Source organism: Rhincodon typus, chromosome 32, assembly GCF_021869965.1.
Source record: "Rhincodon typus isolate 14 chromosome 32, sRhiTyp1.1, whole genome shotgun sequence".
Classification (NCBI taxonomy): Eukaryota; Metazoa; Chordata; class Chondrichthyes; order Orectolobiformes; family Rhincodontidae; genus Rhincodon; species Rhincodon typus.
The window spans coordinates 1,671,478-1,683,969 of NC_063363.1; the positions used below are offsets into that span (position 1 = coordinate 1,671,478).

Below are 12,492 nucleotides of genomic sequence, written 5' to 3' on the forward strand. Positions count from 1 at the left end.
TTGCACCCAGCATGCTCCCACACAAAGATGGTCTGTTTTTGCATTATCGATTGAAGAATGAGTACAGCTTGGCAACTGGGGTTAATCCCCCTAATATTCTTCAACTTAGAGTCATGGGATCTTTTACATCTCCCTGAGAGAGCAGTCATGGCCCCAGTTTAACATTTTCTGAAAATGATGTTACTTTGAACGGTAGAGCACTCCCTCAGCACTGGACAGGATTGTTAACCTTGGCCACTGAGCTCAAGAGTCTGAAGGGGGACATTAACCCACAATCTTCACCTTTCAGATCAGAGCAGAATCATTGAGCAACACTGACCTCCCAGTAGGTGGTGGTGCTCTCTGTACTTTCAGTTTGTCACCCAGCTGGCTCCAAAGACCTTGAGGTGGTACATCATGAACAATATTATAGCGATCAATGAGGAAACTTCCCAGAATGCAGCAGATGGTTAGTGCCAGGATATGAATCTTGAGGAGAAAATCAACCAGGTGTGGCATCACCCAATGTGAGGGGAGGGTCTTCTACAAATTGTTGCACTCACTGGAATGAAATAAAGTTTGCATTTGACCTAAACTAGTTAATCCTCCATCTCTTTCCCAACATAGATTCTCCACTATCAGTCTGAAGTCTTTCCTGCTCACAGTGGCCCCTTCAAGGATCGAGTCCTGTGGAACGGGGATGTTACAAAAGGAAACGCTTCCATCATCCTGAAGAATTTAACACAGAGTGACAACGGAACGTTCAGTTGTGTGGTACAGAACCCACCAGATCTAAGCAGTGAGATGCCAAGCACTGTCCTCACTGTCACTGAGAAAGAGCTCCCGTTCCGCCTCAGTGTGACTGTCATTCTGGTTCTGCTGGTAGTGATTCCATCTCTGCTGGTGGTCACAGTGCACCTGCTGTGGATGGGCAAGAGGTTCGGGTTCTATGGAGTCAGTTCCAAAAACAGATCGATAGAGCTCCTTGAGGGGTAGGTTCAGCCAGGATCTATAAAAATATTCTTGTCCTGTTTTCCCTAACACAAGTCACCACTCATATTGGATTGCTAAGTAACATGGGGTTAAATTTATGTGAAAATCTCAAACAGGTTTATTTAACCCGGCAACTGATAACTCGCAGTTCCTGAATACTGTGGTTGGTTCGCTCGCCGAGCTGGTTCATTGTTCCAGAGATGTTTCATTATCCTGCTGGGTAACATCATCAGTGCGGCCTCTGATGAAGTGCCATTGTGTTTTCCCGCCTGTTATTTAAACTCTGGGGTGCGTTGAGCTGGATTACCCCACTTCCGGTTTTCCCTTGCCATGATGTGTATATATAGGGTCTAATTCTACCTGTTTATTGATGGCCTTCTTGGTGGAGAACAAAGCCTCTAGAAATTCCCGTGCTTGTCTCTGTTTGGCTTGTCCTAGGATCCCGATGTTGTCCCAATTGAACCGATGGTTCTCCTTATCCATGTGATGGAGACGAGTGAATATTGGTCGTGTCTTTTTGTGGCTAGTTGGTGTTCATGTGTCCTTGTGGCCAGTTTCCTTCCTGTATGTCCAATGTAATGTTGGTCGCAGTCTTTGCATGGGATCTTGTATATTACGTTGGTTCTGTCCATAGTGGGTAATGGGTCTTTGGTTCGAGTTAGTAGTTGGCATAGGGTTGATGTAAGTTCGTGTGCCACTCTGATGCCCAATGGTCGTAGGAGTCTTGTGGTCAGTTTGGATATGTGCTTGATGTACAGTAATGTGACGAGTGTGTCGGGGCGTACTGTGTCTTCCTGTTGTTTGTGTGATAGGCATCATCAGACCCAGCTGTTCGGGTATCCATTGTCCTGAAATACTTTTTAGAGGTATTCTTCATTTTGGCGTAGTTCTGGGTTGCTGCAGTGTGTTGTCACTTGTTTAAATAGTGTTTTCATGCAACTTCGTTTGTGGGTGTTGAGGTGGTTACTATTGGAATTCAGGATTTGATCCATGTGTGTGGCCTTTCTGTGTACCTTTGTCAGAAATTCCCCATTGGCCCTACGTTCTACCATGACGTCCAGGAATGGGAGCTGTTCATTCTTTTCCTCTTCCCTGGTGAATTTTATGCCAGTGACAGCATTATTTATAAGTTGGTGTGTCTCCTCTAGTTTGGTCCGTTTAATAATGACGAAGGTGTTGGCCATAGTTTAGGTTGGATCTGTGGAAGGGCCATGCTTTCAAGTTTCTGCATCACTGCTTCTGCTATTAGTCCAGAGGTAGGTGACCCCATAGGTGTCCTGTTGATTTGTTCATAGATTTGGGTAAAGTGGATCATGAGGCACAGGTCCAGTAGTTTCAGCATGTTGTCTGTGGGGATGGTGTCACTCGGGCTTGTTCTTTTAGAAGTGTTGCTAGTGTTTCTCAATGTCAATCGATGTGAATAGGGCAGGAACATCAAAGGAAACTATGGTCTTGTCTTTTGTCTTTGAGGGATTTGAGGAACTCCTGGGCTGAGTGGATTGAGTGGATTGACGAACCAACCACACGAACCAGCTCAATGAGTGAATCAACCACAGCATCCACAACCCGAGCTACAAATCTATTCAAGAATCTTAGTTCCTGAACAACTTTTGTCCACATCCTCAGTCTCGCTGCTGCTTGACTCCTCGAGACCATAAGATTTAGAAACAGAATTAGGCCATTCAGCCCATCAGGACTGCTCCACCTTTCAATCCTGGCTGATATGTTTCTCAAGCCCACTCTCCTGCCTTCTTCCTGTAACCTCTGATCCCCTTACTATTCAAGGACCTATCTATTTCTGTCTTAAATACACTCAATGACTGGTGGTCATGTGGTGTCATCTTGGCCCATTAGCATACTCACTCTTAAAACTTCCCCTTCCTTGCCCACCATCAAACCAAGATTAAACCACAAGAATGAACAGTTACATAAGTTTAAGTAATAGCAAAAGTATATATAGTATTATAGAATTACTGAATTGAATGGCGAACAAAAAATGGCTTACCAATTAAAGACATAGTTAGGTTCTGTGTTTGTAAAGGAGGATCCAAATAACATCCCAGAAATGTTGGGAAACACAAGGTTTAGTGAGAGGGAAGAACTACAGCCAATAGTTAGTGGGACACCACAGGAACAGTGCTAGGACCCAGCTATTCGTAATATATTAATGATTTGGACGAGGGAACTAAATGTAATATCTCCAAATTTACATATGATACAAAGCTGATTTGGAAGGATGCTGTTGCTATAGAGGGAGTGCAGTGAAGGTTTACCAGTTTGATTCCTAGGATGGTGGGACTGACATATGATGAGAGGTTGAATTGGTTAGGATTATATTCATTGGCGTTCAGAAGAATAAGGAAGGATCTCTAGAACCCTATAAAATTTTAACAGTATTAGCAGAGTAAATGCAGGAAGGATGTTGTATGGGGGAGGAGAGCAGAACCAGGGGTCATTGTTTAAGGATAAGGGATAAATCTTTCAGGATTAAGATAAGGAGGAATTTCTTCACCCAGAGAGCAGTAAGCCCGTGGAATTCACCACAACAGAAGACAGTTGAGGCCAAAACAGTGTATGATTTCAAAAAGAACTTAGGGCTAACAGGATCAAAAGAAACATGGGAGAAATGGAAACAGGCCACTGAGTTGGATGAGCATCCTAATAAATTGTAGAGCAGGCTTGGGCCTACTTGCTCCTGTTTTCTCTGTTTCTGTGTACAGATAGTTTGGTTGTCCTTCTGGATCTTGAGATGGTGCAGCCTTCTGGAGATCTAGACTTAACATTTGGTTTTTCGCAACTTGTACTTGTCTTATGAATGTGCTGGTTGTCGTCAAGTAGTTTCCACACCTTCATTATCCGAATGTACCTTTGTGTTTGTTTTCTGTACACAGTTGGAGTATTGTATTGGCTTCTGTTTCTCTTCAGTGTTGCTCCATTTAGTGTTGTAACTTTGTAGAATCTAGACTCACTGCACACTTTACTCAGGCAGGTAACCAGGTTCCTTGGATAGGATACATGATTCTGACCTTCTGTCCTGTGAGTAAATTAGGAAGTTCCACAGCTGTAAGTTGGTCATGTTCGATCTTTATTCTCCTTTTGATTTTCGAGAATTTAGTCCTGTATTTCTGAGAACTTGGACTGTGATGGTTTGGCAAGATTAGCCTAATTTGCCATCCAAACATGATTTCTGCTGGTGATAATAAGCTTATATCCAGAGATTTAGCTCTTAGGTGTAATAAAACAATGAGAAGATTTTATTTGATTTACTTGTTTAATTTTAATTTATTTAATTTGTTTTATTGTTCTGCATTTCTCAATGAATGTTTTTAAATGTCTGATCCATTTGCTCAGTGAGACTGCTGGATCTGGGATAATGTGGTGAGCTACCATAGGTTTATGCCCCCTTTGACACACGTTCCTAAAATGTTTAGTTACAAATTGTGTCTCATTATCAAGTATGAGCTTCACAGTTATACAGAATATTGCAGTCATTGTGTCTGCCATGAACACACTTAATGTGTCCTTTAACTGTTTGACAATTGGAAATTTAGAAAAATAGTGACTAGGAGAAAGTTGTTAATGCATGGTGAATAAATCTGTTGCAATTTTGGCCTAAGGGACTGAGGGATCGTCACGAGGGTGCAGAGATTATTTGTGTTGCTGTGCGTAGTGACTGGGGAATGTCTTGCACATCCTCACTGTCTTCTCAATGTCATTGGTGATCTCTGGGCAACACACAGTATACTGTGCCAGGCTGATAAAACTGTGACAGTATTTCCTAGCGAAGAGCTTTGGGTACAAGCTTTTGTTATTCTTTTGAAAATTATCCTTCTTGAGCTACCTTGTTCATCTGTGACCAAGAGCATTAGAGAATGTGTAGCATCTCTTGTTTCATATCAGGTCAGCCTTTCTTTGCAGTGAATGAAACAGACCACATTTCTAACATGACTTGCTTGCTTTCTGTGTCTTGTACCAATACCGGTAAATACACCTTACCACTCGCGCATATTGTACAGCTACAATGGCCTCATATTTTGTGCTAATGTTTTAGCAGTTTATAAATACTAATGACCTTTAATTTCTCAAAGAAGTCTTTTTGAAAAGTTTTAATGAACATTGACACTATAACCAGCTGTGTTACCTGCTCAGACAGCTCAGCCTCTGAGAAACCTCAGGCCTTGCCCTTGTCACACCATCTTTTTCTATTCATTCGAGTCACATGTAGGCCACACCAGGTGAGCACATTCAGTGAATTCTCTTTCATATAAAGCACATCCTACAGGATTTCCCACAGCTCAGCAGGATATCTCTGATCATCTTGAGACAAGCTTGAAGTGTTGACTCGATGCACCTCCTCATCTTCAATGGTTACCTTTATTTTCACCACATGCTTATTCAGTCCTACAGTAGCTCAATTTAAAATGCATAATGCTGTCTTTGTTTAAAGAGTCTAACTTCAGATGGATATCTGCAAACTTCCAATTCATGCTAGTAATTTTGGTTGTCATCTTCGTGATGTTCTCTGTGTTTTGTAAACGTTATTGATCTTTCGGTGATTTATAGAATCTGATAGTAACTGGTGACATCCTGATAACTTAGCTCTTTAAGCAGTAACACACCAGGGATAGGATCAGCTGGAGTAGACTGGAATATGGAAACAAAATAATCGGAGCAGGAGTGGGCCATTCGGCCCTTCGAGCCTGACTCACCATTCAATATGATTATGACTGATCATCGAACTGAATACCCCGTTTCTGCTTTCACCCCCATACCCTTTGACCTCTTCAGGCCTAAAAACTCTGCATAACTTCTTGAAAACACTCAATGTTTTCACCTCAACCGCTTTCTGTGACAATGAATCCATAGGCTCACTCGTCTCTGGGTAAAGAAATCTCTTCTCATTTCAATCCTAAATAGCCTACCCAGTACCCTTAGACTTGGGTCCAGACTCCCCTGTCATTGGGAACATCCTTCCTGCAATTACTGAATCTAGTCCTGTTAGAATTCTGGTGAATGTAATTCTAACTCATCCAATCTCACTCAAATCCCTGTCTGTGTTCTTGAATCCCCACCCATGTTCTGGAATCCCTGCCTCATTCACACACCGAAGCCTGGAATTGAGAAAGGAAAGCTTGGATTTATGAAGAATTCTGATTTGCATTCCTCTTAAAACATTACATCGATTAAATACTTTGTTTCTCTGGCACCTTTCATTTCCTGTTTTGTGCTGTACATTTAATTCTGCATTTTGATAGCACATGGTGTGGTTTCAGAGCGCCAAACCTAGCACAGGCAGTGTCTGCTGCATTGGTTGCAGAGGTAGACTAAGTAAGTAGTAAGGAAGTAAGACTATTCACTGGCCTCTATTTTATGTCAGCTTTCCTCAGCCAGCTGTTTTTTTTTTAATTTTTATTTGTCTTTTCCAATTCCCTCCCAAACAGTCAGTCTCCATCCATCTCAGCTGTCAGTGACTAGCTTCTCATTGTCAAATTAATTACTTTACAATGTCACAATATTGAGTTGAAATGGAGCAGTCATTGAGAGCATGTTGGATGAGCTGCTAATCTGCAGAATTGCTGGTTAATGAAGAAAGAAAGATTTACAAATCATTGAATCACTCAGCATTGAGGAGACCATTTGGCCCATCAGGCTTTCGCTGGTTCGTTGATAGAATTTTCCAATTACTCCCACTCACCCACCTATCACCATAAATTGGGAAACTATCCAGATTTCAGGCAGCTCATTCTAGATTATAACTTGCTGTGGAAAACGTAAGTTCTTCTCAGCTCCCTCTCGGAATCTCCCAGCTCCCTCATCATCCCACTCCCTCCGAATTCCTCCCCCTCACTTAACGCTGTGAAAGCCAGAGTTAGATATCTGTGTACAATAGAAACAAAAATAAATAATTAGTTCCTTTGGGATATTTGCCTTTTGTCACAACCAATAACTGGAGCTATTTTTCTGGGCAGGTTTGATAGAGATGAAAATGACCAGGGAAACAGGATCTGTCTGTGTTGTGCGTCATGTTTCCAGGTAGGATCTCAAATACACAATCTGATTGGCTAGGCACTAACTTCCTTCCTGCTCTCCAGGAGCCAACGAGGGAGGGGAGGTATGAGGGTTGGGGTGGGTGTACCTAGGGCCTGAGGATCAGCTGCCTGAATCTTAAGAAATAGGGGACAGACTAGGCCATTCGGCCCCGCATGCCTCCCTGCTATTCACTATAATCCAAGGTGGAGATCTCTGTGTAGAGCACCACAGGCAGAGAGCTGGAATCTATCAGGTGGGAATACATAAAATTAACGTGGATTGATGAAAAGGAAATCACGTTTGACAAACCTGCGGGGCTTTTGTGAGGATGTAACTAGTAAAATAGATGAGGAGGAACCAGTGGATGTGGTGCATTTGGATTTTCAGAAAGCTTTTGATAAAGTGCCATCTTAGAAGTTATTGTGCAAAATCAAAGCATGTGGGATTGGTGGTAATATTCTGGCATGGATTGAGAATTGGTAAACATTCAGGAAACAGAAACCATCCAGGACAAAGCAGCCCGCTTGATTGGCACTACATCCACAAACATCCACTCCCTCTACTATGTTATGGAGGTGCTGGTGTTGGACTGGGGTGGAGAAGGTCAGAGATCAGACAACACCAGGTTATAGTCCAACAGGTTTATTTGAAATCACAAGCTTTTGGATGGTTGTCCCTTCGTCAGGTGAAGTGTCTTCATCTGACAAGGGGGCAACGTTCCAAAAGCTTGTAATTTCAAATAAACCTGTTGGACTATAACCTGGTGTTGTCTGATCTCTGACCTTGTCAATCTACTACCACCACCATTGATAAGACACACTGTAGAAATTCATCAAACAGTCAGCACCTTCCAAACTCACAACCACTTCCATCTAGAAGGCCAAGGGCAGCAGATACATGGGAACACCACCATCTTCAATGTCCCTTCCAATCCACCCACCATCCTGACTTGGAAATATATCAGCGTTCCTTCAATGTCATTGGATCAAAATCCTGTAATTCCCTCCCTAATGGCATTGTGGGTGAGCTTTACTCTGTATCTAATCATGTGCTGTACCTGCACTGAGTGTGTTTGATGGGGATGGCATTGAAGAAGTTATATTTCTAGTTTTACTTCAGGGCAGCACAGTGGCTCAGTGGTTAGCACTGCTACCTCACAGTGCCAAGCACCAAACACCCAGGTTTGATTCCACTCTCAGGCGAATGTGTGGGTTTGCACATTCTCCCCATGTCTGTATGGGTTTCCTCCAGGTGCTCCGCTTTCCTCCTGCACTTCAAAGACGTGCAGTTTAGGTGATTTGGCCATGATAAATTCAGGATTATAGGCAGAGGATGGGTCTAGGTGGGATGCACTTCAGAGGGTCAGTGTGGACTGGATGGGCCAAATAGCCTGCTTCCACACTGTAGGAATGCTATGTATGATAAAAGAGTAGAAGAAGCTTTACTGTGGATCTAATGTGTGCTGTTGCTGTCCTGGGAGTGTTTGATAGTGACAGTAAGGAGGGAGCTTTAATTTTAATTTAAGAGTAGAAAAAGCTTTACTTCAAGTTTAAAAGAATAGAGGGAGCTTTAATCTGTTTTAACTCTGTGCTATGCCTGTCCTAAGGATATTCACTCTGTATTTTTCCTGTTTCTGTCTAGGATTCTGATGAAGAAGATGAAGATTTCCATCGGTTTTATCCAGCGTCTGAATCAGTCACATAGTTTGAAGTTTTTATTATCCCCCTGTGTCAGTGAGATCATCCCTGGACTCTATGCTAATCTGTTTAAGAGTTTCTTTCTCTGAAGATGGTGTAGGGGATTACTTAACAGTCACAACTTTCACTAATATACAGGGTCCAGGTTTGGGAGCGTCTTATGTTGTTGCTCACTCCTTTCATGTCTTCTCATTATTCACACTCTAAGGGAGTGCTTAAAGTTCTTATTAATGACCTCAGCAATGTCATACTGAAGAGAAGTTAGTGTACTGGGATGGAAGGTCATCTTACTGAAACATTCACTCCATTTCTGCCTCCACAGATGTTGTCAAGCCTGTTGTGGATTTCCAGCATTTTCTGTTTTTATTCAGATTTCCAGTGTTTGCAGTATTTTGCTTCTGTGTTAGGAGCCTGTTATTGAGGGAAAAGGAACAGAATGAATCCAAACCTTCAGAAATCTATAGTCCAATCCCAACTGGACGATTGTGTGCAGTTCTGGGGCAGAAGTTGATGGGGCTCAGTGAGGGACCGGGAGATTCACGAGAAGGGGATGTCAATGAAGGAGTTTGGTTAAATTAGATTAAACTGGAGAAGCTGGGATTGTTCACCAAGAAGGGTGATTTATTAAAACTGTGAAATATCATTGAGGGGTTTCATCGAGTAAATTGTGAGAAACTGGTTCCGGGGACAAGGGGCCAGTAACTAGTTGGTGGTGGTGTGGGTGGGGGTGGGGGGGGGGGTGGGGGGCGCGGGGTGTGGATTTATTTGACAACACAATGACTTGTGATCTGGAACTCACCAACAGAAAAGGTGGTGGGAACTGATATAAAACTTTCATTTGAAAGTTATTATTCTAAATTCATAAAAAGGGAATTTGTGCAGGGCCAGGGGGCAAGGTTGGATACTAAATGAACAAGCACTTTCAAGGATCTGGCTCAAATATGATGGGCTGAATGGCCTCCTCCTATGACATGCCATTCTCTGATTCAAGGTGGAGCACTCACTCAGTACTGACCCACCAACACTCCCTCAGAGCTGACCCTCAGGCACTACCTCAGCACTGACCCTCCGACAGTGCGGCACTGCCTCAGCACTGACCCTCCGACAGTGCGGCGCTCCCTCAGCACTGACTCTCCGACAGTGCGGCGCTCCCTCAGCACTGACCCTCCGACAGTGCGGCGCTCCCTCAGCACTGACCCTCCGTCAGTGCGGCGCTCCCTCAGTACTGACAGAGTGCTACACTATTGGATGGTGTAGGTAATGATTCTGCTAGCCTAGTTGACACATTTTCTAAATCCATCATTTGTATTTACTTTTACTACATCTTTTACCTTGGTGATTTCCCAATGGTCATTTCGTCTCTTCAGCTCTGCATCCTGACCTTCCCTTTAGCTCTTTCCTCCTCTCCCTCTTTCTCTGACTGTAAACATATTTAAATCCTGTTTCTTCTTGATGTTTTCCTGTGCTGATGAAGGGACATCATTCCGAAACTTTTACCCTGTTTCTGCACATTGGATGCTGTCTGAACTGCTGAATATTTCCCAGTTTTTTTTTGTTTTTATTTCAGATTTCCTGTCTCTGCATTAATTGCTGTTCCATATTTGCCACCTAATGGCAGCTATGTGCAAATGACTGGATAGTTACAGGTTACAAACAAAATCATTTGGAAGACAAAGCTCCTAATGGATTTAGACACAACACAGACTTTGTCCAAATCTGTAATTATACTTGCGTAGAAAGTATGCAAAATTGGTCATCAGATTCTGTATCTCACTTCATGATCCTTCTCTCCCCTTCCCCTGACCCATCCTGCTTCCTTCCACTAACTCCCTTCCCTTCAGTTTCCTCAGCCCCCCTTCCATTCCCTCAGCTCCCCCTCCATTCCTTCTGACCTCCCCTAGGCAACCCAGTGTTAAGCTTCCTCCCTTCCTGGGGATTCTAGAGTTCATGATTCACTGAGAAACTGGGGACAAGTATTTGGGGCCAGGAGTTTGTCGCCTGGTGTGCAAGGCTGCATAGAGTCATAGAGTTGTGTGTGAGGACACACGTTCGTGGTGAAGTGTGGAAGGCTTGTGTGTGAGGACACACGTTCATGGCTGGATGTTTTGAGTGAGTGTTAGGTTTGGAAGGTTCCCCGAGTGCCTGCAGTGGTTAGTTTCTGTGGCTCCAAGCAGTTTCCTATTGACTTTCCAGTAAATTGAATGGACATTGAGTGAAGCCAGAAGCTGTGATACTGCCCATGCGAAATGTCCTGATAGTGTTTATTACTGTGGTGGCTTGAGCTTATAGTGGAGAATCCTGTGTGATTTGTGATTTCAAAGGAAATGCTTCTGTGAAAGTGATGTTTGATAAACCAAAAGCTGTATCACCCATACCCCCATCCCTTCACCATCACCTCCCTCCTTCTCTCCTTCTCGTGTCTTCATCCTTACTACTTTGTCTCCGTCATCAAATGGCCCCATTTCCCCTTCCTCTCTGGTTCCCTCTGCCCCTTTGCCCACATACTCCCTCTTCCATCTAACTCTATCAGTGAGGTTTCCATGGTTTGCTCATCCTGCCCTGAGACAATTCCGGAAGAAAGGATTAATCTCCACTTGGAGAGACAAGATTTGATCAGGTATAGTTGGCTGGCTTTGTCAGAGGGAGGTCATTCTTCATAAATTTAAATGTTAGGGAGGTGAGCAGCTGTGTAGGTGAGGATAGTGCTAGCAAACAGGTTGAAACTTTGTTTGCTGTTTATGTTAAAATATTTCAAAATTGTCTTAAAGAAAACTTGCAGCCTCATATGAATATGTTTTAGTGTCTAAACATCATGGCATCCAACAGTTAAAACTAATGATCTGTCAAGTCAGGTTTCTCTCTGGGATCTGACTATATAATTTACCATCAGCTAGGATTGTAACACTGTTTAATTCCTAGATGTGGGGCTTACTTAATGTGGAGCAGGAATGGGGCCCTCAGATGATCTAAAGAGGCTCACATTGCTCCTGGTGAAAGTAGTGAATTCCAGAACTGCCCATATTCCCATCAGCGTTCAACATGGAGCTTCCCTCCTCACTCTGAAATGCAGGATGTGAGGAGGTTAATACAGGATTGGTATTCAGACAAAATGCCAACAATAAGCTTCAACTCTGTGTGCGCAGGTATAAATGACAAAGGTTGTTCACAGAGACACTGTGCCCAGGAATGAAATGAGCAGCAACATCTCGAAGGAAGATGCTATATGGAAGATCCTGTCCACCTAGTTACTGATTTGGACCTGGCTCCCTGACGCTGCCCAATCAGATTGGAATCTGGCAGAGATACTGGGCCTGGCTGGAGCTTCTTGAAAGGAGAATGGCAGAATCTGGAAATACTGCAGAGTTTGGGAATTCTGCAGAATCTGTGAATCTGCACAATGTAGGAACCTGTGGAATCTGGGAATCAGCTACAGTTTCACTGCGTCTCTGGGAGAAAATGAATCTGTTGGCCTGGGGATGTTTTTCACTAAATCACTCAGTCCTTCTGTCTTGTTATTCATCTTCACTCAGGAACTATTTTAACTGTTCATTTGCTGAATTTTTGGGGAAGGACTAGTAATGAGCACAGTGTGTTTACAGGAATATGGGAGGGAGTTGCTATGTTATTCGAAGTTGATCGATTACCAACAACGAGGGGGAGCCAGAATCAAACATCTTGGCAGAATTCATCAGGCATTGAACCCTGTGTACCCCAGACTCCCTAGTGTGTAGCTCACTCTCTATCTGAATCATTGTTTTATAAGAAGAGTGCTGTACCAATTGTCCTGTCACGA

The 12,492-nt window shown here is 43.2% G+C and overlaps 1 protein-coding gene across 1 annotated transcript; it reads left to right on the forward strand.

The window, feature by feature from the left end:
- Positions 1 to 605: 605 nt before the first annotated feature.
- On the forward strand, positions 606 to 9,342 carry LOC109923930 (myelin protein zero-like protein 3). The gene is made up of 3 exons (XM_048615644.1): positions 606 to 971; positions 6,942 to 7,005; positions 8,644 to 9,342. Exons 1-3 carry the CDS (start codon positions 784 to 786, stop codon positions 8,704 to 8,706), a joined length of 315 nt encoding a protein of 104 aa, XP_048471601.1. The 5' UTR covers positions 606 to 783; the 3' UTR covers positions 8,707 to 9,342.
- Positions 9,343 to 12,492: the final 3,150 nt, after the last annotated feature.